Genomic DNA, 26,763 nt, shown 5'->3' on the forward strand with positions numbered 1-26,763 from the left:
GGTTGTTGGGAGCACGGACGGATTTGAAGGAATTGTACTGAAGCACCAATGGGCATGAAAAGATTTTCCACAGCCTAATGCCTGTCCAGAAACTTAATGGGTTGAATTTAATGGGCTTAAACAGCTCCTAGCATTTTTATATTCTCACAGATCAACATAAGCTGACAATGTATCTGGTTTGGTTGTAGAGCTTTATGTATTGTATCTATCCATGTGTTTGTTAGTGTGAGAAAGGAATATTATTCTGAAGTGCTCAGCACAAGTCCTCGATCAATATTTCAACGTGAGCAAGAAGATTTGAAGGTACATATTTTTCAAATGAACCATTCACACAAAAAGCACGTGCACAGGCTACCAAGTGATAGTATTGTTTATTTAGAATAGACGGAGATTCATGTAGGAAAACAAATTGCTGTTAACCTTTTGGGACTGCAAAACGCTCAAATTAGCAACTACAAGTCATTACAAAATACTTGTGTTTGCGTAAGAAATGGAAACTTGTAACTAATTTTATAAATCATTGTGTCACAGGTGACCAATCAAAAGCAACTTTTAGTGATGTCTGATAGTGGTATTCGACCCTTGTTACACACGCTGACCTAGGCTCTTCCCAGCCCACCAATTTTTCACAAATCTGCGATAGGCAGAGAGGGTCTCCCCCACAAGCTGGTCCCATCAGGCTGAGCTACATGTTCCAATGAATCCACGTCTCTGCCATTGTTCCAACCATTTGTGCCGACCGGCCTCCCACCTTGCGTAAACTTGAGCTCATCCAAAACTCTGCTGCTCATATCCTAATGTGCTCGCTGACCTATGTTAGCTCACAGTCCGGCAACACCTTGATTTTAAAAATCTCATCCTTGTTTTCAAATCCCGACATGGCTTTGCCCCTCCCTATCTCTGTAACCTCTTACAACCCTCCGAGATCTCTGCACTCCTCCAATTCTGGCGCCTCATGCATCCCCGATTTTCATCACTCCATCATTGGCGGCCGTGCCTTTAGCTGTCTAGGCCTTAAGCTCTGGAAGTCCCTCCCTAAACCTCTCAGTCTCTCTACCTTTCTCTCCTTTAAGAAGCTCATTTTAAAAACTACCTCTTTGACCAAGCTTTTGGTCACCTGTCCTAATATCTCCTTTTATGACTCGGTGTAAAATTATGTTTGATAATACTCCTGTGAAGCGCCTTTGGACGTTTCACTACGTTAAAGGCACTATATAAATGCAAGTTGTTGTTTTCTGTTATGCACCTAAATGACCTGTTTTGCCGCTAATGATGTTTTGGGTGCAGTTTATTGATACTGTAGGCACACCATGCCTCTCAGTTGTTTCATGCCATTATTTAGCGCTGCCAAAAATTGTTTCTGGTTGGTCAAGAAAGAAAACTATTTATAAAATTGGTTTTCATCACAGAACCCTTCTAAATCAGTATTTCATTTTCCCTGCCTCTTTGCAAGTCTCCCTGATTGTTGAATTAGAGCACTAGGCTTTTACTTTTAAGCCCCTTCAACTTAGGCATAATTAGTGCTGTTGTTTTGTCGATGCTGTTTTAAATTAAGTTTACAGTTTAAAAATAATATCTTTTATTGAGAGTGTAGCCCCAAGATTTGTGCAATAGAATCAGGCAACGTAAGTCAAGCAGGTATCGGAGGAAGTAATGAGCTAAACACTTTCCAGCTGATTTTATCACATTCTATAAGTTGTCTTTTGTTAACTGCAATTGGGACTCAATCAGACCAAGCATGAAGTAAAAAAAAATACCTCCTTATCATTTTTTTCCTGTTGCCTTGCAGTAAGTTATCAATACTTTGTTACCTGATGCACTTTATCTTCATGTAACTTTTTTGAAAAAGTTTGTAAGTAATAGCAAACAAAATATAATTTGGTTGCACAAAAGTTGCTTACATAAGAAATATTACAAATTCTACTGCACATTCAATTATGTAATTCTGTTCTATGTATCTGGTTTAGACATAATTTTCTTTGAAGACTACGAGTTACTTTGCGGATTTTTTTTATCATTGCTGGAGTATATTTGAAACTTCAAAGCATAGACTGCTATACTTTTAGAGGATGTTTGTCGACTATATGTTATATTTTAGTCAAAACACATTCAAAAGTAATTTTGTCCATTTTGATTACTTGTTGGCATTTGTTTTGTTTCAGGATTTCCTGAAATTCTTTCATATTATAAAATTGTGTGCATCTTTGGTACTGTGAGATGCTCATATTAGGAACTATTAATCTGCTTAACTTGTTAAAACCTTCCTTACATATCAGAAAATAAGTATTTATATTTTTATATTTACAGCCGAATGCACTCTTCTATATAAAAAAAAGTTCTGTTGTGTCTGTGTAATGAAAGAAACGTTAACAGATTTCTTTATCCATCACCATTTGGGCTGATGCCATTCTTTGCAACACTTCTCTCCATCGCCAGCTCGATATCAAGTGCTCTCAGTTGCTTCAGGAAGCCACGATTTGGTAAAATGCACCGGTGTTTAATTACTTGTTGAACTGCATCCACCACTGTCATATTCTTGTAGATCATCAGGTAAGCCAGGACAAGTGAAGCTGACCGGCTCCGTCCCATTGCACAATGGACTAAGAGCTTAGCTGGATAAGCAAAAAAAAAATTATATTACTTATAGGATAAATTGTTTTTAGCTATTATAAGCTTAGTGGAAGATCCCACTGTAATATCAAAGCCACTGAATCCACGTGCACCAAACAGATCCCAAGCAACCAGCAAGAGCTACAGACCAAATTCATGTTTTTTTTAATGCCCACATATGGTATAGAATATTTCGACCTGGTTTTTTAACATTCATATTTAAACTTAACATAAGACTGCCATCTCTGCTGCCTCTGATCAAACAATTTGCAATTGCTGACAGTCTAGGCTCACGCATGAAGAATAGCCACTTGATTGGGGTCCAAAGGGCTGCCAGTATCCATAACCGCCATAGTATCTGACACACATGGTGCATCAATCAGAGGATAGACATGCTGATCAAGAGCAAGACCGATTGGTACAATGCAGAAAATTCAGAACCAGTTCTGATGAAAGGTCATCAACCTGAAACGTTAACTGTTTCTCTCTCCACAGATGCTGCCTGACCTGCTGAGTGTTTGCAGCATTTTCTGTTTTTATTCCAGATTTCTAGCATCAGCAGCATTTTGCTTTTCGTACAAAGCACTTTGGGATTCTAGATAATTATATCCTGCCCTGGCCCCATCAAAAATTTAAATTTCTGAGCGATTTTGGATGGACAGTTATCAAAAACACATACCCCAGAATGTCAAGACCTTCATTTGAATAAGCTGACTGCAAAATTTAATGAAATGTTACAGGTAACAACATTAAGAGCTTCTTAAAGCATGAATGTCAAATACTGGCAAAACTAATCTTGAGTTAAAGTTAAAGCTGAATCTAAACAAAATTACTACGCAAAAATTAATTTGGAACTCAGTAAACGAAGGATAACCAGTCTAGAGAAATTTAAAAACATGTTCCTGGCCTTAACATTTCAATCTGTGTGCTCTCTACTAATGAATGATATTTCTAGTATCTTACACTGTCAATGATATAAGTTACCATTGTAGAATCATAGAAAATTTACAGCACAGAAGGAGACCATTCGGCCCATCGTGTCCGCGCCGGCTGAGAAACGAGCCGCCCAGCCTAATCCTACTTTCCTGCATTTGGTCTGTAGCCCTGCAGGTCACGGCTCTTCAGATGCACATCCAGGTATTTTTTAAATGAGGGTTTCTGCCTCTACCACCCTCTCAGGCAGTGAGTTCCAGACCCCCACCACCCTCTGAGTGAAAAAAAATTTCCTCTTCTCTGCTCTAATCCTTCTACCAATCACTTTAAATCAATGCCCCCTGGTTATTGACCGCCCCCCCCAGCTAAGGGAAATAGGTCCTTCCTATCCACTCCATCTAAGCCCCTCATAATTTTGTACACCTCAATCAAATCACCCCTCAGCCTCCTCTGTTCCAAGGAAAACAACCCCAGACTAACCAATCTGTCATCATAGCTAAAATTCTCCAGTCCCAGTAACAACCTCGTAAATCTACTCTGCACTCTCTCTAGTGCAATTACATTCTTCCTGTAATGCGGTGACCAGAACTGTGTGCAGTACTCAAGCTGTGGCCTAACTAGTGTTTTATACAGTTCCCGCATAACATCCCTGCTTTTATATATGATGCCTCGGCTAATAAAGGAAAGCATTGCATATGCCGCCTTAACCACCTTATCTACCTGTTCTGCTACCTTCAGGGACCTGTGGACATGCACTCCAAGGTCCCTCACTTCCTCCCATTTATTGTGTATTTCCTTGCCTTGTTTGCTCTCTCCAAATGCATTACCTCACACTTCTCCGGATTGAACTCCATTTGCCACTTTTCTGCCCATCTGACCAGTCCATTGATACCTTCCTGCAGTCTACAGCTTTCCTCCTCACTATCAACCACACGGCCTATCTTTACGTCATCTGCAAATTTCTTAATCATGCCCCCTACGTTTAAGTCCAAATCGTTAATGTATACCACAAAAAGCAAAGGACTTAATACCAAGCCCTGCGGCACCCCACTGGAAACAGCCTTCCAGTCACAAAAACACCCGTCAACTATTACCCTTTGCTTCCTGCCACTGAGCCAATTTTGGATCCAATTTGCCACATTCCCTTGGATCCCATGGGCCTTTACTTTTTTGACCAATCTGCCGTGTGGGACCTTGTCAAAACCCTCGCTAAAATCCATGTAGACTACATCAATTGCACTACCCTCATTGGTCCTCCTTGTCACCTCCTCGAATGATTCAATCATGTTAGTCAGACACGACCTCCCCTTAACAAATCCGTGCTGACTGTCCTTGATTAGTCCGTGCCTTTTTAAGTGACAGTTTATCCTGTCCCTCAGAATTGATTCCAATAATTTGCCCACCACCGAGGTTAGGCTGACTGGCCTGTAATTACTCGGTCTATCCTTCGCTCCCTTTTTAAACAATGGTACAACGTTAGCAGTCCTCCAATCCTCCGGCACTATCCCTGTATCCAGTGAAGTTTGGAAAATGATTGTTAAAGCCTCCGCTATTTCCTCCCTGGCTTCTTTTAACAGCCTGGGATACATTTCATCCGGCTCTGGTAACTTGGAACCTAAGGGCTTTGAAATGTCTTTCACCAGGGATGGCAAGATCTGCTTAATGGTTTACTGCTGCTATTAATAACCGGGTTATGCTTCTTCTGGCCCTTAGTCATCTGAATGGACTTTATGATTTTCCAATGGGTTGCCAATGACTCACCTCTCGGGTAGTATCATTTGCTATTGGAAGCTGACAAAAGTCCCATTACTGGTCAGTATTTATAGATTATATAACCAATTCTGTGACTCTCACTGGAGTAATGTTACATTACTGTTGAAGGTTGCTGCAACACGACGACAACAACAACTTGCATTTATATAGTGCCTTTAACATTGCAAAACGTCCCAAGGCGCTTCACAGGAACATTATCAAACAAAGTTTAACACCGAGCCACATAAGGAGATATTAGGACAGGTAACCGAGAGCTTGGTCAAAGAGGTAGGTTTTAAGGAGCGACTTAAAGGAGGAGGGAGAGGTTTAGGCAGGGAATTCCAGAGCTTAAGACCGAGGCAAATGAAGGCACGGCTGCCAATGGTGGAGCGATTTAAAATCGAGGATGCGCAAAAAGCAAGAATTGGAAGGGCGCAGAGATCACAGAGGGTTTTAGGGCTGGAGAAGGTTAGGGATAGGGAGATGAGGAGAGGCGAGGCCATGGAGGGATTTGAAAACAAGGATGAGAATTTTTTTAATTAAGACGTGCCTGGACCGGGAGTCACACATCAGATTAAAGCATAACTGATGATAGCTATCATTTTATTATAGGTTTTGGGTCATGATGTACCTAACTACTTGAGAATATTGCTGAAGATTTCAATTTGTGTGGAGACCAGGACAACTAATGCCTCAACTTCCATAACTGTGTAATAAAGTTACAGCTATTTTTAGGACCAATATAAAATCACTTCAGTGCAAACAACCCGAAGTTGGTATTATTGGCTGTAGAACCCAGCATTTGTGGTTTGTGAGACAGAAGATTGAGACATCGAATCATACAGCACAGAAGGAGACCATTCAGCCCATCATACCTGAGCCGGCTCTTTGAAAGAGCTATCCAATTAGTCGCACCCCCCTGCTCGTTCCCCATAGCCCTGCAAATTTTTCCTTTTCAAGTATATATCCAATTCCCTTTTGAAAGTTAATATTGAATCTGCATTCCAGATCATAACAACTGATCGTAAAAAAAAAAGTCTCCTCATCTCCATTCTAGTTTTTTAGCCAATTACGGTAAATCTATGCGCTCTGGCTACCGACCCTCCTGCCAGTGGAAACAGTTTCTCCTTTGTTACTCTGTCAAAACCCTTCATAATTTTGAACATCTCTTTTAAATCTCCGCTTAACCTTCTCTGGTCCAAGGAGCACAATCCCAGCTTCTCTATCTCCCCACAATAAACAATAAATGAAAAGAAAGGTAAATGAGAAGCATAAACACTGCCTCTCATTCATCTTGGCAAGAAATACTTCGTGAAAGTAGAGAATTCTGAAAGCAGAGAATGCACAAAAGCACAATGGGCAGGAAGCTTTAATGGAGCAGTGGAAGATAGACGGAATTTTTGACCCAACATTTGCAAGTTTACAGCAATATAAATTGAACTTTAGGCCGTATGTGTAAGGCATATCAATCACCGTTTTTAAATAACTTGTTTGAAAATATTCATTTTTTTTTATCATTTCAGTTACTTTTGATCAGTGTTCCTTTGAGGAGTTGGAAAAGTGGAGGTAAGTTAATTGAGGGCAGTTGATGGCGCCATGCCAGTGGAAGGATATTTAATATATCCTGTGAGATTTTAGTCTGCAGTGATTGTAGTCAAAGATGTCTGGTGTCACTTACATTCTGGTGTGCTTAGTGCTCTGTCAATGTACTGGGCAGCTGGATAGAAGAATTCGCTCAGATCAAACCTTGGCAGGTCTTCAGCCTCGACACCATAGTAATCAATAGGCATGTCCCTATAGTATTCAGATCCTGTGTCCACATTCCAGCGACCATGGGCTGCATTTAGTATGTGAGTGAAACCCATCTTTTCAATTGTATATCGATCCAATGCTGTCACTCTGTGATAAAATATACAGGATTCATCAGTTTTGTAGACTGGAGATATATTTACTTCGTGGAAAATGTTTAGGTTTTTAAAGCAAAACACATTTTGCTTCCTCCAACTTAAAAAAAAGATTTGTCTCCTCTTAACCATTTCTTCAGGATGTATCATCTGGGTATGAGTGTGACTACTCTCAGATCTTTATAATTAGTCGATAGGAATGCACCAGAGCAACCAAATTTGACTCTTCCACTTGCACTCCCCCCTCCCCCCCTCAAATTGGGAGCTGCCTCACCTACATTCTGTGCCTGTCTTGCTGGCCCAACTGAAATGGGGAAATTCAAGGTGCTTTTATGACCAGTAATGTTTTTTTGAGGGAAAAAACAAACATTTTGTAAAAAAAAAGTACTTGTGTTCTTTGTAGAAAACAATAAATAACTTTCAAAAGGGAATTGGATATATACTTGAAAAGGAAAAATTTGTAGGACTATGGGAAAAGAGCCAGGGGAGTGGGACTAATTGGCTCGCTCTTTCAAATAGCCAGCACAGGCACAATGGACAAAATGGCCTCCTTCTGTGCTGTATGATTCTATGAAATGTAATGGATGGAATTGTCCAGATTTAACTTCAGTTAGCTGAGCGGAGGTCATTTCACTAGTAACCAGGAATGTTCCTAAGTCGATTTAGTGTTCTACATTTTATTGAATATTTCCTCTTGATACTTTTAACAAAATGTGAAGGTTTAATTTTAGCCAGACAGGGTTACCCACTGTAAATTACATATCAATATTTTTCCCCAAAAGTAACTAATTGGGTCTAGCTTGTGATCATTTCAACACTGATCTGTGTTTTGAGACACAACTTGACACACCATAGAGAACAGACAGAGGTTCACTGCTAATACCAAGAGATTGCCTTAACCTGTGTAAGCCTCCCTTTGCAACACTGACAGAGCTAATTACAGTCATTAATGCTAAATCTCTGCTTATCCAGACATGAGAGCAACATTAGAAAATGCTGGAGTGAGGCAGTGCCCTCTCGTGTGTTGTGTCCAGTGTGTTGGGTTCTGGGCTTGAACCTGTTTACCCACACCTTGGCTTCCTGTTCTCAGGCCAGGTACTATCCCATTGGAAGGGAGAACACTTCTCCTAGCAGCTGGCCGTACCGTGGCATTACTGGGGTCTGGGAGCAAGGGTGGGGAACAAATGGCAAACTAGCATTGCACTCAAACACTAAAACAGTGCTTCAGGCTTAACCCAGTTGTTTCATACTCTGCATCCATTACCCCCCAACATCAACTATTGCTGCTTCTAAACCTTATACTATAACAACTGATAACCAATTTACCCAAAGCACAACAGTACATGAAGTTAACCTGGATTCTTGTGTCTTCCAAGCAAGAAAATAGATCTTCAAAATGATTATTATATCTATAAATGTCATAAATGTCCCTGAAATTATTAAATCATACCTAAATAGATTTACCAAATCTGAGTGGGGAATGGAAACTGTTTCATGTGGGAATGACTGTAATTCCAGTCAACATTTCTGTGCAATGCTGAGAGCTGAACTCTGCTGAAAGCACAGAGTAGTGACTGCATACTTTTGTAATGTGTTGGTCATGTGTAGTGTCAGCTGGCAGGACAGGACGACCTATACTGAAGTAATAAGTGGTCTGCATGCAGTTACAGTGTGTTGTAAACAAGAAGTTTTTGCTGGGCAGGATGCGTTTAGCTAAAGATCAGTACCCTTGGAGAGCAAGGAATGGGTTCCCACTGGGAAAAACCATGTAGAAAGTCTAAAAAGAGATGGTGCAATGCTGCACAAGAAGAACAATGTTAACAGACAGACAACCTTGAGAAGTGGCAGAGAGGAGAGCACAAAGGCAAGCTCTCTGGTGTCCATCGCCAGCCTTGTTATGACATTTGACTGACTAAATAATGATGGGCACTAACTGTTTTGTTCTGTACCTTTATTCATTTTTAAAATAATATATAGAATCACAGAAACAAGCCATTTGGCCCTCAAGTCTGTGTCAGTATTTTTCTCCATAAGCCAACCAGTTTATTCCCACTCCATGCTCACTCCCCGTACCCTTTAATATTCCCCTTTTTAAACAACTATGTCATTCCCTTTTAAAAGGATTTACAGATTCTGCTCCCACAGTAGTTTATGACACTAAATTCCACATTCTAACCAACTTCTCTGTAAAGAATTTTTTCTAATCTCCACTTTAATTCTTTCTATGTCTCCTTAATTATTTCTTATCATGTTAAGTCTATGGTGACCATAGAACAAGAAGCAAAAACAAGCCCATTCAAATGGATGACAAACCTCTGTGATTTGAGTCATATGATTTACAGTAATTCAAATTAGTGATGTTTGGTGGTTTTATTTTACTGCATGGTACAGGGCAGATATATATTTAATATAGTGTATATTATGGGCCAGAACTAGCGCAGAGCAGTGTGGCAATGATCGCCTCAGCTCCTGCGAATTAAATTAACAAATGTACTTACTGCGGGCTCTGTTTGATTTTGAACTTTCAAATAAATTGTGCGCTATCAACCCAGCCTCTGAGCAGCATAAGTTGATTCACATGGAACAGTCTGTGAGAATAGAAGACACGCTCACAAAATCTGTCAGGAAGAGAGGTCACACCCACAAGCAGGCGAGCAAACTTAATTCATTTAAAGTTAGCATTCTGGAAGTCATTGTAAATAAAAATTTTAATTTTTTTTTTATAAAAGCAAAAGAAATAATTGAATTAAAGAGACAGAAGGGAAAATTAATTTTTAATTTTTTTTAATGACCAAAAACTATTAAAATAAGGAGTAATATGAGACTCCACATTTTTAAAATTTAATTTGGCAGTCATTAAGACTAACCGCGCTTTTAAAACTTAGTTTAGACCTGGTATTTTTAAGTGTACCTGTTTGGTGGTGTAATTAGTTACTTTCCACTGGGCAGATGAACAAGTTTGCGAATTTTCTACGATTGTAGTGTGCGATGGCCCTTTAATTCGCAGCTGTCAAATCGCCAGCGAACCAATAGCAGCAAGTTCACGATTTCTGCGTTTTAGTGCGCATGTCCAAATGTGGGAACTTGCTCTTTCAATTCGCTATTAAAAACGGAGAGCACTGTTGAGCTCCTCTGTTATTTGGGGAGCAAGTACTGCCCCCCATTATACAGGGTTACCTGGTTGAATACCAGTGGGTTTTGCAGTTTAACCTGGAACTTACTCATCTCCTATGTAAAGGTCCGGCCAGACTTCGTTGACGTGAGCGAATTTTACAGAGCCTTTCCAGAAGAGACGCTCCAGTTCAAATGCCCCTGGCGTAACATAATCATCATTGGGATCCACTTTCACCGCCGAGTAGGCGTTTGTTTTCTTGCAAATCTCTGTACCTCCAGAGGACATCCTGCCACTGCGATGTTCCTGAACTAGAGAACTTCTCCGAGTATCACTGACCTGGGTGTTTGGTACAAAATAATATTCACAGAAACCTTCACACAAAGAGATGGGACCAAAACGCTGACCCAGCTACCTCGAAACTCACAGTTAATCCCTATTTTTTTTAAAAACATTGAAGATGATATTACCCATAACTACAGAAACTGATTATAATAAAGGTTCATAACAGGATTACATAATGAGTTTGGGTTTTTAACAATGCCCGGCAAGATTTCTAATATGTGTTATAAAATTATAAAGCCTTTTATGGAGAATAGGTTTAATATTTCATTATATAGGGAGCCCAGAGGAAATCTTTTCTTGCGATTCACATTCTGGATGTGCCTTAAAAGGTCTAGAATGTTCACATCCTGTTAAAAACAATCTGTGAAACATTCCCATGATAATCCTTCACTGAGCACAGTCATGTTCGAGCAACAAAAAAATAGATGTAATGTATTCCCTCATCTGTATTTTATATTTTTTAGCTCCTTTATATTTATCTATATACCCATGACTTCATCTAGATAGATATCGATCCTGCAAGTATTATTCTCCAACAGGGTATGTGACCTGACCTTTTCAATGCTCTACTTCATTGGTCCACCAGGAGTTGTGTGTCAGGAACCTGGGGTGACTGCACCTCACACCAAGACGAGAAGGGCCAGGCTTCCACTCAGTTCTTCCCATTGATGACACAGCAGCTGAACTGAGATCAGAGTATATGAACAGCCAACAGTGTCAGCCTTGGCTCAGTAATAACACTCTCACCTCTGCGTTAGAAGGTCTGAATCAGAGATGTGAGCACATAATCTAGGCTTACACTTCACTGCAGTACTGAGGGAGTGTTGCACTGTTGAAAGTGCTGTGCTTTGGACATAACGTTAAACCGAGGCCCCATTTGCCCTCAGGTGGACGTAAAAGATCATGTGGCACTATGTGTCCTGGTCAACATTTATCCTTCAACCAACACCAATCAAACCGATTAACTGATCAGTTATCTCAGTGTTTTTTGTGAATCCTTGTTGTCCACAAATTGGCTGCTACATTTCCCTACATCACTTCAAAAATACTTCACTGGCCATGGAACACTTTGGGACATCCTGCAAGGGCAAGTTCTTTGTTTTGTTTTCTTTCTATTCTTCCACTCGGTGCTTAGTGCCACCATACCAGCCTCGTTCTAGTTAACATTGTTCAAAATTAAGTGCGTATGTATTTTGTAATTACTTTACAGCAGGAGCTAAGTATTTATTTTGATGATATTCTGGAGAACACAGTGCGGAAAAATTCTTTGCAACTGAACAAACTCGATTACTTTTCCAAAAAAATTTCTATAGTTTAAAAAATGTGTTGCTTGTTTTGTGAACATAATTACTAAAGTTTTTGTGCGTCAAAGACATTTCGCCACCTTTAAGTATCTCTCACAGGAGAGCAGGGCAATTTTTGAGTTCATTATTATTTGTTTTCCCCGAGAGGTCCAAAGTGAATTTTTGTCCCCATGAGAGCAGCAATATCAATGCTGAAGAATGGAATCTTTTTCCCCAGTTTTTGGACCCAATATCGGCAGCAAGCTCTCCCAGGTCAGACAAAGCATAAATTAGATCCAGGATACATCTCTCTTCACCATGCCCTCAATATTGCACCTTAATTCAATCTCCCAATCGCTCATTACTATAAATAGCACTCCCTGAGTAAGGGTTTGACAAACAAGAAGTGTTTAATGGGGTGCTGCTCAAGAGGTTTGTTGCTAAAATTAGGGCATGTGGTATTAATGGGAGTGTAGCAGCATGGATACAAAGTTGGTTAAAGGACAGAAAAGAGAGAGAAGTGGCTAATGGATCTTTTTTAGACTGGAACGATATAAACATTGATGTTAGTGTTGGGATCATTGATCCTTTCATTTTTTTAATATATATATATATATATCAAAATTTGGATACAACACAGGATTAGGGGACATGATTACCTGTGAAGAGCACAGTAAGCAACTTTAAGAGGACATAGACAGATTAGTAGATTGGAAAGATAGATGTCAGATGAAATTTGATGTGAAAAAATGTGAGGTGATACATTTTTGCAGGAAGAGTGGAGAGAGAAAATATTCACTAAGTGGTTAAACCTTAGAAGAGCAGAAAGACTTTAGGATTAAGAGATGCAAGTCTTCAAAAATGGGAGGACAAGTTGATGAAACTGTACTTTAAAAAAAGCATATGGGGTCCCAGGTTTTATAAATAGGGACACAGAGTACAGAGTTCATGTTAAACTTATTCAAATCATTGGTTAGGCCATAGTCAAAAGATTGCATCCAGTTTTGGGTGCCTTTTTAGAAGGGGTATCAGGGACTTGGAGAGGGTGCAGAAGAGATTCACAAAGATGATTCCAGGAATGAGAGGGTTTAGTTATGAGAAGAGACTCAAGAAAGTGAGGCTCCTTTCATTAGAGCAAAGAAGGTTAAGAGGAGATCTAATAGAGATTTCAAAATAATGTGAGTGTTACAAATTTCAGCTCTACACTAAATATTCTCTTGCTTTGGTCATTGCAATAAGTAGACCCTGCGTTATAACACTATAACTAAAAACCTATCTGCAGTAAAGCAACAAGCTTCATTAAATATCATATACTGATGCATTCAGAGACAATATTTGTTTTAAAGAAACCATAAAATTAGTACACTCAACTGACTGCAATTAAAGGGCTAATTGTGACAATATTTTTTCTTAAAACCACAAAACAGTCGCCAGAAAAGAGATTGTGCAGCGACCAGTGAACTAATAGGTGATTATTTCCTCATTACTATCGTATCAACAAAATAAATACATATTGTGAAGTAGTCAAACAGAAAATCTGCCACCATTACTTACCGATAGTGCTCCACTTGGTGGGTAGGGACAAACGTGAGGTAAGAGACAGGTCCAGCATGAGGATCAGAGTCCTTTTCTCTTTCTATCTCTTCCATTCTCTGTCTCTCAATCTCTCTCGTCTCTGTATATTTAGGATGGGAGCTGCTAACTTTGACCTTTGCTGTGGGTGAGGTCAAAGCCGACGCAAGATCATCGTTGCACAGGTGCTTGGACTATTTTTAAACAGTGCCTGAAATCCTAACCTCGGGCCTGCATTCTGACTCCTACTGGCACTGCAAAAATCTACACATAATACAGCCTTAGGCGTGTCGGGGAGAGAGGGGTCCACATATAATATAGCCTGAGGAATCATAGAATCTTACAGCACAGATGGCAGCCATTCAGCCCATCGTGCCTGTGCTGGCTCTTTGAAAGAGCTATCCAATTAGTCCCACAACCCTGCTCCTTCCCCATAGCCCTGTAATTTTTTCTTTTCAAGTATATATCCAATTCCCTTTTAAAAGTTACTTTTGAATCTGCTTCCACCACACTTTCAGGCAGTATTGCCTCATATGGCCTCTGGTTCTTTTGTCAATTATCTTAAATCTGTCTCCTCTGGTTACTGACCCTTCCACCAGTGGAAACAGTTTCTCCTTACTCTATCAAAACCCTTCACAATTTTGAACACCTCCATTAAATCTCCCCATAACCTTCTCAGCTCTAAGCAAAACAATCCCAGATCCTCTACATGACAGCGGGCCCTATATCTCAGGTATCATTCTAGTAAATCTCCTCTGCACCCTCTCCAAGGCTTTGACATCCTTCCTAAAGTGTGATGCCCAGAATTGGACACAATGTCATGAGGGGGTTCATATAATGCAGCCTGAGGCATTTTGGGGAGAGGGGGGGTCCACATATAACACAGTCTGAGGTATGTTGAGGGGGGTTCTGTACATAATATGTATTACTGACAGGTCCATGACTGTTAAATGCATTGTTTATTAATAACCAATTTATAAAGATAATTAACCACCAAACTACAAAGTGATTTTAAAAATGATTATAGTTGTATTTTTGTAAACCAGTGGTTATGTTAACTATCACTTGCTGGTATAGTGTGATTACTGTATTAGACCAGCTATTGATTATTGACTTGTCGGCATACAAAGAAAGTCTAACAATGCAGAGAAATTGCACAGTGCTGATTCATTCTTCCATTCAGGTCATGGCAGGAATTTGGTACCATGTCATGACATTACAATGTGTGGAGGTGACAAATGGTATCTGCTTCCATAGTGACTGCAGACCATCCAGCAGTTTTTTATGATGATGTAATCGGTATTACAGGACACATGCAGTGAGTGACATTCCCAGAGGTTTGCAGATAGTCGTATTGAGTGGTGTGTCATTATTCCATAGTAAGCAAATCCCTACTGCTTTTTAAATACCATGCCAGTGCTGATGGAGAGTTGAGATCATCAAAAACAACTCTAGATGTCAACGCCACATGGTCAAAGATCTCCTCATTTCTTTCCCTTCGCACTCCCCTTTTCAAAAAGGATTCTGTAATTTGTTTTATAAGATGAAGTAGAGAAATTTGAGAAAACATAAAAAATCAAATAAGTATAATATTCTTGGATCAAAGAAAAATCTCAGAATCTGGTTGCATTGTGGGATTTGGTGCAGAGTTGTGATCTCACCAGCCTTGAGAACAAGACCGTGCAGGTGTTTTCACTGTTGCTCTTACATAAACACACAGCTCAGCTTTCTCTCACTTAGAATCATTTTTTTTTAATACTGCAATATTTGGCTGAGTTTCAATTAGACTAAAAAGAGGGAAGCTGAACTGAGTGAAAACCAATAAAGTAGCCAAATCTTGACTGACTCTTTCATCCCTATATTGGGTTCTAATGAGTCTGGACTATTACATTATACCATTGGTGTCTAGGGCAGTCTGTGGTGAATAAAAATATTATTGAAATGTTCAGCCTCATCATGCTCTTTTAACAGATGTTAAATTGCACAAAGTTTCAGATTTTGAGACTCCGAAAACGCACCTGTGAAACTTTGGTGTACTCAGCCAAGAAAATTTAATATTAATACTGAAATTGTGTACCTTCTGGACATAGCTGACAGGCTGCCTGAGGGAATAATCCACTTAACCTCAGATGGAGGAACCTACTTGACCTTGTCCTAACCAACCTACCTGTCCACAAGAGCATCAGCATTGACTGGATGACCACTACAGAGTCTTTGTGAAGATAAAGTCTCATCTTCACACTGAGAACTCTTGTGTAGTGTGGCATTACCTCCATGCTAAGTGGGTCGGACTAAGGACAGATCTAGCAGTCCAAAGCTCAACATCCATGAGGTGCCCTAAGCAGTCAGCAGCAGAACTGTAAACATCTACAATCTATAACCATCATAGCATGGCATATTCCTCATTTCTCCCTCACTATCCAGCTGGAAGACCAACCCTGGTTCAAGGAGGATTGTAAAAGGGGATGCCAGGAGCAGCACAAGGCCTACCTTAGCATGAGGCACCAACCTAGTGAAGCTACAATTCATGCTAAACACAAACAGCAACAAGGTTATAGACACTTCTAACTGATTTACAACAAAGGGATCAAAGGAAAGTTCTGTAGTCCTACCACATCCAGTTGAAAATAGTGGTGGACAATCAGGTAACCAAGGAGGGGGAAGTGGGTCCATGAACATTCCCCATGTTCAATGATGAGAAACTCAGCAAGGGACAAGACTCAAGTGGTTGCAAATATCTTCAGCCAAAATTGCCAAGTGGGCGATCCCACTTGACACCCTTCTGAGGTCCCCACCATCATAGATGCCAATTCACCAAATCAGTTCATTCCACATTATATTAAGGAGCAATTGAGTGTACTCAGCACAGTGAAGGCTATGGTCCTGACAACATCCTAGCTGTAGTGCCAAAGAAATATACACTAGAGCTAGCTGGCCTCCTAGCCAGGCCATTCCAGTGCAGCTATGATCTGGCATCTATCTGACAATGTGGAAAATTCCTATCCAGAACAAGCAGGACAAATCTAATCCTGCCATTTGCCACCCTGTCAACTTCTCAGCTGCAGATCTCATCATTGCTTTGATACAGACATGGACACAAAATCTGAATGCCAGAGGAGAGTTCCTGCCCTCCACATCAAGGCAGCATTCAACCGAGTATTACATCAAGGAGTCCTAGCAAAATCAGTGGTGGTCGAGGGGAAAACCTTCCAGTGGTTGGAGTTATACCTGACACAAAGGAAGATGGTTGTGGTTGTCACAGGTCAGTCGTCACAGCTACAGGACAACTCTCCGGGAGTTCCTAAGGGAAGTTTTCTTGGCCCAACCATCTTCAGCAGCTTCATCAGTGACCTTCCCTCTATCATAAAGTGAGGAGTGGGGCAGTTCATTGACAGTTCTACAATGTGGAACTCCATTCACAACTTCTCCAAGTCATGGAAATATTACCATTCCTTCATTGTTGCTGGGTCAAAGTCCTGGAATTCCCTTGTTAACAACTTTGTGGGAGAACCATCTCACGGGTTCAAGGTGAAGGCACACCACCACCACCTCCTTGGACCGACGAAAGAGAGCATTCAATGCGGCCTTGCCACATCACGAGAGCAAAAAATAAATAAATTAATAACAAAATTTTGAACTTTGTACAATAAATTGGAATTACTGAACTTTAAGGTTATTCATAACTCATTGTGATTTATTAATACTTTTATTGATAAATACATGGTACTAGTAAACATGCTGCAAACCAATTAGAAATAACAGGAGAAATATAATTTTGGACATCCTGATATTTACTTTGGCTCTTTAATACACCAGTCAATTCTTCAAACCTCTGACTCTTAATGTAATGTCTATTTGTTGACATTCCAGTTGTGTTTATGGAAAAGCAGCTCTCTCTTGGAATGCTGAGTGGAATTTCCTCACATCTCTAATCTAGTCAACATTAACTTAAAACAAAAATGACTACGCTCACATTTCTGTTATATTAACTCTGCAAACTTTATAAACAAGGAGTACTGCCTTTGATGCATTACCGTCAAACCATCATTCTCTGAATGATTTATTCCACTACATCAGTGTGCAAGAATTCTAATTGAATCCACCGGATTCCTACCCTTGTTACAAAATGTACTCTTAATACTTTCTGACTCGAGTTATAAACTTAAGGTGTAAAAACTTAAGCTTTGGTGCCAATAAAGCCATAGTAACCTGATAAACAACTGTCTATCAGTTCTCAGGTGTCCAAGAAAGTGCTGAGCTAAATTGAAGGTCTAAAGTTCATGAATGTCCATCTATTTTTGTTGTGTAGCATTCCTTTCTACAGAGTTTCTTCTTCGGTGAAGCCTCAGTGAGATGACCGCATGTTTAGCATTCAAAGTCCAGTCATCTTCTCCTTTCTTTCACGAAGGATGTGTCGAGCTCCCGGAGTTGACTGAGGAAACCGATGTTAGGTGAAATATTTCTATGAGCGCTCACAGTTTTAATAGCTTCGACTAGAGTCATCTTTTCACAGATCATTAAAAACGCAAGGACCAGAGTTGCTGCTCGACTGATTCCCATAGCACAGTGGACAAACACTTTACCTGCAAAGGAAGATAAATAGCCATATCAACACACACTGCACAGGACACTGTATATAGGAATGACTGATTTTCTGAAACGAGATGACCTATGATGTATGAGACAGTTACTTTGCCAATTTATGCACAACATCTCATAATAGTAGCATGATTGAAATCTCTTATTATTTTTAAATCTTTAAATACACAATGGGGATTTAAGTGCTGCGATGGTTTAGCTATGCTGTCCTTTCACCGCTGTGATCTGGGTTTGAAACCAGCCCAGGTTGAGGGGTAACTCTTCAGTGGGTGCAGCTGGCAGAGAAATTAGTTCAAGCCGCCTCTATCCAGTTACTAATTAGCATAGCCCCAAAACTGCCCCTAACTTGGTGCTGAATTGGTAATCTCACTCACAAAGCTCACAAGGATGGTGTGAAAAATGGAAATGTTATAATGGTGCAGTAATGGGTGTTCCTGGTTTGGATGTGGTTGCTTTTTAGGTCGGTAATTACAGAAAAGGTATGAATATTAAATTGCTGGTTACAACATTCAAACAGATATTGCACTGCAGGATACCGTGCAGTTCTGTATATGCCTATAAAGAGAGAGTGAGAGAGGGCAAAACACAAGAGTAAGATGGTACTAACTCCTTCAACCTACCTTTTTGTTTGACCTTTTGGTCCCCACTCCTAGTCTTTCCTTCTTTGGCCAGCATCGGTTTTTCCTCATGTCTCTGTGAAGCACCTTGGGACATTTTTCCATGTGAAAGGTGCTGCATAAATGCAAGTTATTGGTGCAAGGAGGTCCAGGTAAGCAATGAAAGAGCTGTAGGGTTGTGTAAGGGCTTTGCATGGACCGGCAGTAAATATGTGAAACAGAATGGCAGGTTTGTGATATACACGGTTGTGCCATCCACCTGGTAAGTGATACTGTTGTGCAGCCATACCTTGGGTGGTTTCCTTGGGGTGGGTCATCTTCTTTTCCAACTGTTCCCAGGTCCTATTGGGTAGTGGACACATCATTGACGCTGTCCACCGCTTCCTGCCAGACATGTGACACCACTATTCTCTGGGGCGGACACCCCAGTTGCTAAACAAGAAAACTCTCCTCATACGCAGCACCTCCACTTCACCAACCATCAAACAAGGAACATGGATGCTGCTCAGCTCAGATTCTGGCTCCTGCCGTCGTGTTCATTCTGCCGCTCACTGCTTTTCCCTGACAACCTTTTTTGCCTCATACAGCCTTTGTCACTTTAAAATACCAAATGCTGCCCCCTGCCTTGCGGGGGTGCATTTATTTTGTAATACCCTGGTCCTGTTAGTGATTTTCTGCCATAAACATGAAGTTTGTTTATTTAAGGGGCACTCTGGTCGTCATTCCTGCTGTTTGATAATTGTATGATAGTCAGCCGTGGCTCAGTGGGTAGCATTATCGCCACCGAGTCATAAGATTGTGGGTTCAAGCCCCACTCCAGAGACTTGAGCACAAGACCTAGCTGACACTCCAGTACAATACTGAGGGAGTGCTGCACTATCGAAGGTGCCATCCTTTGGATGAAACGTTAAACCGGGACCCTGTCCGCCCTCTCGGGTGGACATAAAAGATCCCATGGCACTATTTTGACGAAGAGCAAGGGAGTTCTCCCTTGTGCCCTGGCCAATATTTATCCTTCAACTAGCACCTAAAACTAATTTATGGTCATTGTCACATTGCTGTTTGTGGGACCTTGCTGTGCGCAAATCAGATGCTGCATTTCCTACATTGCAGCAGTGACTATTCTTCAAAAGTACTTAATTGGCTGTAAAGCACTTTGCAATGTGCTGTGGCCATGAAAGGCACTATATAAATGCAAGTCTTTCTTTCCAGACTATCAAGGGCAAAACTGCAATAATTGAAGAAGCCCACATGGTAGATAGCTCGATAGAGGCACATGGAACACTTCTGATGGTCATGCTCATGATCCTATTCCTTCACACTCCTCACAGGGTCCTGTCTTCACTCTAACTCCGTCTGTTTGCATCTGCCTGGCGATCCCTGGACTCCTGTGGGACTGATTCAGTCACTCACGCTGTGCCTTTCTCCTGGTCTCGAATTCTCCGACACATCTTACTATATGTTTCCAGCAGGTGTTATATTTACACTCGGGATCAGGCGGGCAAGTGGAGTTGAGGTCAAAGATCAGCCATGATCTTATTGAATGGCGGAGCGGGCTCGAGGGACCATATGGCCTACTCCTGCTCCTTTTTCTTATATTCTTAACAGATAGGGATCAGTGTCTCAGTAAATCTATATAGGCCCTACAAAAAGATAGCACTATATCAGTCAAGGGGTAGCACTGCCCTTTGGCCACTGTTGTTATATTCAAATAAGATCCGACTAATTGTTTTAATTGTTTTCTGGTGTGTGCCAATTCTTTCCTCTGAGTTTGGGAATTATCCTATGCTGTTTGCCCGTATTTATAATAAATGTATCAAGAAAATAGCAACCTCTCCCCCAAAGTGCATATAAAAATACATGGGACTTGCTCCCTCCCCACACTCCTATAGTGCCAGTTGCAAATTGTACTGTACGGCCTAGAAATTCGTGCACAGGGTGCAATCCCGCACCTGAAAGTTGAGGCCCGAGGTGCCCCCCGGAAAGATCGGCAGACAGAGCGCGGGAATCGTTAGCCGGGACGGGGGAGGACACTGGTAGCCAGAGCGGCAGCGGCCTGCATTTTTAAAATCTGGAGCCGGGAGAAGTATTTCTGCTCCTCCCGGCTCCACGTTCAGTTAAGTAAATTTATTAAACTTACCTTGTTGGTTGCGGCCTGGTTTTCCTGAGTGCAAATGGTACCGGCTGTCTCAGCCCAAACCAAGCTTTGCAGTGGGGGCCTCAAATAGGCGTTAGGCCCCTTATTTGCATATGTAAAGGTCGTAAGGCCTGTTTGAGGCGTGGGCACTGCACGCCAATTGTTTGGCCGTTACCAATGTGGTGGGTGGTGCACTTCCAGCTTGTAATCAGCATGCGCTTTCTGCCCGCCATATTGGAGGCTTAGTAGGCCGTGTAGCGCCCGAAAAATGGGACTGCGTGGCCGAATTTCTAGGCCTATAAAACACCTGTTAGCGTCTAAGTTCTGGAAGCAGACTGGTACAGTCACTCATCCTGCATTTTATATTCCTTCAAGTTCAGGGATACGTCATAAATTAATAAATGAGCAACTATTGTGGATTATCTGTGTGGACAGGGGACACCAGGCTTGGGTTTCATACTTGGTTTGTGCTTAAAAAGAACTCTGTTACACATCAACGCTACGATAGGTTCAGGTAAAAGCTGCTTTTATCTCCATCACCTCTCACTATGCCAGTGAGAATAGACATTTAGAGCCTGGGTTACTCCTATTAGAACAGAATCATAGAATGGATACAGCACTGAAGGAGGCAATTTGGCTCGTCGAGCCCGTGCCGGCTCTCTGCAAGTCCCACTCCCTCGCCCTTTCCCTGTAGCCCTGCAAATTTTTTCCTTTCAAGTACTTATCCAGTTCCCTTTTGAAAGCCACGATTGAATCTGCCTCCTCCACCCCCCTCGGGCAGTGCATTCCAGATCCTAACCACTCGCTGCGTAAAAAAGTTTTCCCTCATGTCACCTTTGGTTCTTTTGCCAATCACCTTAAATCTGTGTCCTCTGGTTCTCGACTCTTCCGCCAATGGGACAGTTTCTCTCTATCTACTTTGTCTAGACCCTTCATGATTTTGAACACTTCTATCAAATCTCCTCTCAACCTTCTCTGCTCTAAGGAGAACAACCCCAGCTTCTCCAGTCTATCCACGTAACTGAAGTCCTTCATCACTGGAACCATTCTAGTAAATCTTTTCTGCACCCTCTCTAGGGCCTTCACATCCTTCCTAAAGTGCGGTGCCCAGAACTGGACACAATATCCAGTGTTTTATAAAGGTTCATCATAATTTCCTTGCTTTTGTACTCTATAACCCTATTTATAAAGCCCTGGATCCTGTTTGCTTTTTTGACCGCTTTCTCAACCTGCCCTGCCACCTTCAACGAATTGTTCACATATGCCCCCAGGTCTCTTTGTCCCTGCACCCCCTTTAGAGATGTACCCTTTAGTTTATATTGCCTTTCCTCATTCTTCCTACCAAAATGTATCACTTCGCACTTCTCTGCATTAAATTTCGTTCACCAGCCTGTCTATGTCCTCTTGAAGTCTATCACTATCCTCCTCACTGTTCACTACACTTCCAAGTTTTGTGTCATCTGCAAATTTTGAAGTTGTGCCCTGTACACCCAAGTCCAAGTCATTAATATCTATCAAGGTCCTAGTACCGACCCCTGGGGAAGACCACTGTGTACCTTCCTCCAGCCTGAAAAACAACCTTCACCTCTACTCTCTGTTTCCTGTCACATAGCCAATTTCCTATCCATGCTGCCACTGCCCCTTTTGTTCTATGGGCTTCAATTTTGCTAACAAGTCTATTATGTGGCTCTTTATCAAATGCCTTTTGAAAGTCCATATACACCACATCAACCACATTGCCCTCATCAACCCTCTCTGTTACCTCATCAAAAAACTCAATCAAGTTAGTTAAACCCTATTTGCCTTTAACAAATCCATGCTGGCTTTCCTTAATTAAACCACACTTGTCCAAGTGACTGTTAATTTTGTCCCGGATTATCGTTTCTAAAGTTTCTCCACCACCGAGGTTAAACTAACTGGCCTGTAGTTGCTGGGTTTATCCTTACACCCTTTTTGAACAAGGGTGTAACATTTGCAATTCTCCAGTCCTTTGGCACCACCCCTGTATCTAAGGATGATTAGAAGATTATGGCCAGTACCTCCGTAATTTCCACCCTTCCCTCAGCAACCTAGGATGCATCCCACCCAGACCTGGTGACTTATCTACTTTAAGTACAGCCAGCCTTTCTAGTACCTCCTCTTTATCAATTTTTAGCCCATCCAGTATCTCAACTTCCTCTTTTACTGTGACTTTGGCAGCATTTTCTTCCTTGGTAAAGACAGATGCAAAGTGTTCATTTAGTACCTGTTCAGACTGTTCAGCCCACTTCAGGCTCCAAAAGATATCTTATCTGCCTTTGGGACAGAAAGAAGGGTTAAAGTAGCGCGGTTGATGGAACAGCTTTTATTGAGCTTGTGCCAGATGAAATTCCAATTTGTTTTTGTGTGTCAAGAAGGGCCACTTCCACTGAGAGGTATTTCTTAATCACTGATTCCACTGCAAATGGAAATGTGACAAAAAATAGAAAGGCCGATTGGGAAGTGACCATGTGAGGAGATAGCTTTCTGACTTTACTTTCAAATGACATTGGACATCGACTATCACAGAGCATTCCAGCTACTTACCACCAAGTGTGCTTAGTCCAGCTCTTATGAATTTTGCCGCTGGGTCAAAAAAGGTACTAAGATTGAAATCTGGGGCATCAAATGCCTCTATTCCATAGTAATGTATGTCCATGTCCATGTCCTTGTAATATCTGGCTCCAGTGTTAATATTGAAAGTTCCATCAGCAGCATTGAGGATGTGTGTAATTCCCAGTCTCTTTAGAGTCGACTTATCTCGAGCTGTCCACCTGGAGAACATTAAATGGTTATTTGAATCTTATTTGGCCCTTAAACAGGCATTAGGCCCTCATTAGCTTATGCTAGGGGCTTAACCTCTGTTTAAGGCAGCCACCAGGGACACCTGAATATCACCTGAGCCTGTATATTATCAGGTGTATTTCAGGCACATTAGCATTGGTACAACTATTGGGGATAATGCATCGAAACAAAAGTTAACACAATATGTTAAAGTATGAAAATAATGTGTAAAATCCAAATAAATCTTAGTGATAGTTTCAATTATTTCTTTAAGTGACAGTGAACATTTCTAAGGATCAGTTTTAACCCTCCCGAAGGAAACTGGGCAGGTGGGAAGTTAGAATTGAGCAGATTTCTTACCTGCTCAGACCCTGACCATTTCTGATTTTAACATGTAAGGTTTCGCAGGCAGATGAGGCAGCCGCCTAAAGCAAGTGGAAGCCTCATAAATTTACGCAAATCGGAGTCCTATTATGTCAATAGGATCCTGATGCAGTTTTCACCAGGCCTGAGCGGAGAAGCCGCCGAAAGGTAAGAGGCCTGTTCGGTAAGTTTTAAACTTTCCTTTTTGCTCTTTTGGGTTGCACAAGGAAAGTCACCTCCCCCAGACTCATTCCTGCTGCCCCCTCTTCTGTCCTGCGAGACCCTCACAAAACTCCCTGCCCACCACTTAACTGGAAGACAGTGAGCGGCCTTGGCCACCTGACCTTCCCTGCCGGCAGTGTAAGTTAAATGAAGCCCAGCGGTTAAAATCAGCGTCGTTGCTGCTGCAGGCGGGAAATGAACTTGTCACAGCAGCAACTCACAGGGCAGAGGCAGCAGCATCCACTAGTTTCAGTGCAACAAAGTTGGATCATTGAACAATATTTTTTAGGCTGTGCTCTTACGCATCTCCCAGGTGAAGGTTTGGCCAAACCTGATCCACATGTCCACAGTCTGCGTTAGTCCACAGAAGGCGCTGGAGCTCTGATACAGTTGGAGGTTCATAATTATCCTTACTTCCACTCCCCAAACCAGATCGGGATACAAAGTTCTTGTCTAATGTTTCCATTCTGAAATGCAAAGCCTGTTATATAATACGCTGTATTTCTCTGTTACTGTCGACTGTTCTTTTCCTTTTCAACAACAGAATAGATACTTGGCCCTCTATTAATTTTCTTACCAAATACCAGTAAAATGCCCTCTTAAAATTATTGATGTAATCATGGAGCACAGAGGAAATCATTCCCCAGTGCGACTTAACCTAAACTTTAGAGAGGCGCCCTCAAACCACACTATAGTGTGGAACTTCTCATTTGTCAGACCACCCATCCTTATGGGTACTCTGTCCCACTCCAGAGACTTGAGTACAAAACCTAGGCTGACACTCCAGAGCAGTACTGAGGGAGTGCTGCACTGTCAGAGGTGCTACCTTTCAGATGAGACGTTAAACTGAGGCCCTGTCTGCCCTCTCAGGTGGAAATAAATGGTCCAATGGCTCGATTTGAAGAAGAGCAGAGGAATTTTCCCAGTGTCCTGGCCAATAATTATCCTTCAACCAACACCTAAAACAGATTATCTGGCCATTTATCCTATTGCTGTTTGTGGGAGCTCGCTGTGCACAAATTGGCTGCCGCGTTTCCTACATTACAACAGCGACCACTTCAAAAAGTACTTTATTGGCTGTGAAGCACTTTGCGACGTCTTGAGGTTTTGAAAGGCGCTATATAAATAAATGCAAGTTCTTTCCCTAAAAGAGAGTATTAGTAGAGTATCAAATTATGGACACACTTGTACCCAAGTTTGGTCCCCTCCCCAGGTCTGTGCTGAGTTCGATGGTCTCAATCAGTGCTGTGGTAAGGGCCCTGAGGGCTGCTATTTATTACGTGTGAAACCTTAGAAGCCAGATCAGAGATACAGTAAGTGTAACTGTAGCCAACTGCAGTATTCTCTCCCTGACTTTAATTACCACATGCATAAAAATAAACCTGCTGTAAGAAATCTATATTCATTTCTCCAGACCTTTCTGTTGAGTAAGATATAAGCAACATTAAAAACTTGTCAAAGAATAACTTGTGAAAACTATACTAGTCATTTGTTCGTGACTCAAATTCACTCGATGAATATTTTGCTTACATGAGTCATTTTCAAGTGTATCTTGTTCCAAACCATGGATGGTTAAATGACTATTAAAGTCATAAAGACATGGGAGGCATTTTGTTCTCTCACCAAGCAAGATACCTACAGGTGCTTTTGCTCTGGGGTTTTTTTTGGTCCTATCCCAGGACCTTAACCTTGACATTACCTCTCCTTCAATTAGTATCTGTTGACACCCCAGATTACATCAGGACATCCATGCAGGAATTGAGGTGTGAACCTGCATTATGATGTTTTGTGGCAGTGTGATAGTCCATCAAATCACTGAATCATGGGCTGTCAGCATTCACTGACAAAAAACTTGGTTTATTCATTTGCTTTTGTGGGGCATGCTGTGCACAAATCGCCACGTTTGACCACATAACAACAATGACCACGTATCAAAAGGTGACTCATTGACTGTCAACGAGTGATAATAAAAAGAGGTGATAATAAAAACCAGTCTTGACCAAATCAACCACATTCAGCTTTCTATCTACAAAATCATCAAATACCTGTCTGATTAAACACAGCTACCAGCTTCTGAAATGTAGAATTGTTTCTGACAGCAGGTAACAACAATTAAGCTAACACAAACACGGTCTCTATCCCCATTACAGAGAGAAGTAATTTGTGAACTTACCGTCTTCAGTTTTTATGTAATGCTGTGAATTTTATTTTACGAGCTGTTCTTCTCTGTTAATACTCCGTTCCCCAGTTATTAAGCGACACAATGTACACTCCTCTCCGATCAGTTTACTGAGCATAACATGTGACACTGTGTCTCTGTGTGATATCATCTTCCAACCCGGACTATACCTCGGGCAGTTGCCACATTTTAGCCCTGGTTCCTGCCAGTAGAGATTCAGCAGCAGCAGAGTGTAACGTCTCCTTAAACCAGATACGGTGAGACTTTAACAATTCCTCCCATTGCATTTCTTAAAATTTCCACTAATTTTCAAGAAAAATCATCACTCATGGA

At 41.3% G+C, this 26,763-nt stretch overlaps 2 protein-coding genes across 6 annotated transcripts; both read right to left on the bottom strand.

Moving 5' to 3' along the window:
• Positions 1-352: 352 nt before the first annotated feature.
• Positions 353-13,603, bottom strand: LOC137304094 (dual specificity phosphatase 29-like). Of its 3 annotated transcripts, none has more exons than XM_067972570.1 (5): positions 13,494-13,603; positions 11,206-11,336; positions 10,421-10,645; positions 6,974-7,194; positions 353-2,612 (listed from the first exon to the last, which is right to left on the bottom strand). In XM_067972570.1, the coding sequence occupies exons 3-5, from the start codon at positions 10,597-10,599 to the stop codon at positions 2,380-2,382; spliced, it is 633 nt and encodes a 210-aa protein (XP_067828671.1). In that variant the 5' UTR covers positions 10,600-10,645; positions 11,206-11,336; positions 13,494-13,603; the 3' UTR covers positions 353-2,379. The 3 variants fall into 3 exon arrangements, with proteins under 3 accessions (XP_067828671.1, XP_067828670.1, XP_067828669.1); XM_067972569.1 differs by having other exon boundaries at positions 11,206-11,341; XM_067972568.1 differs by lacking the exon at positions 11,206-11,336 and having other exon boundaries at positions 10,421-10,650.
• A 3,574-nt stretch (positions 13,604-17,177) lies between these two features.
• Positions 17,178-26,682, bottom strand: dusp13a (dual specificity phosphatase 13a). Of its 3 annotated transcripts, none has more exons than XM_067972574.1 (4): positions 26,425-26,682; positions 24,583-24,718; positions 23,430-23,656; positions 17,178-18,094 (listed from the first exon to the last, which is right to left on the bottom strand). In XM_067972574.1, the coding sequence occupies exons 2-4, from the start codon at positions 24,651-24,653 to the stop codon at positions 17,895-17,897; spliced, it is 498 nt and encodes a 165-aa protein (XP_067828675.1). In that variant the 5' UTR covers positions 24,654-24,718; positions 26,425-26,682; the 3' UTR covers positions 17,178-17,894. The 3 variants fall into 3 exon arrangements, with proteins under 3 accessions (XP_067828675.1, XP_067828673.1, XP_067828674.1); XM_067972572.1 differs by having other exon boundaries at positions 24,554-24,718; XM_067972573.1 differs by having other exon boundaries at positions 24,554-24,732.
• Between the last annotated feature and the right edge of the window lie 81 nt (positions 26,683-26,763).

Source organism: Heptranchias perlo, chromosome 36 (genome assembly GCF_035084215.1).
Source record: "Heptranchias perlo isolate sHepPer1 chromosome 36, sHepPer1.hap1, whole genome shotgun sequence".
In the NCBI taxonomy this organism is placed as follows: domain Eukaryota; kingdom Metazoa; phylum Chordata; class Chondrichthyes; order Hexanchiformes; family Hexanchidae; genus Heptranchias; species Heptranchias perlo.

Bases quoted from the DNA above. Each gene is read 5' to 3' on its own strand.
- LOC137304094 (XM_067972568.1), bottom strand. From the start codon at position 10,599: ATGTCCTCTGGAGGTACAGAGATTTGCAAGAAAACAAACGCCTACTCG. The intron at 7,195-10,420 runs GTAAGTTCCAGG...ATTTTATCACAG, and splicing joins GACCTTTACATAGGAGATGA to AGTGACAGCATTGGATCGAT. The intron at 2,613-6,973 runs GTAAGTGACACC...TTGCTTATCCAG, and splicing joins AGCACTAAGCACACCAGAAT to CTAAGCTCTTAGTCCATTGT.
- dusp13a (XM_067972572.1), bottom strand. From the start codon at position 24,717: ATGGAAACATTAGACAAGAACTTTGTATCCCGATCTGGTTTGGGGAGT. The intron at 23,657-24,553 runs GTAAGAGCACAG...AATGTTCTCCAG, and splicing joins AACCTTCACCTGGGAGATGC to GTGGACAGCTCGAGATAAGT. The intron at 18,095-23,429 runs GTAAGTAGCTGG...CTTCCTTTGCAG, and splicing joins TGGACTAAGCACACTTGGTG to GTAAAGTGTTTGTCCACTGT.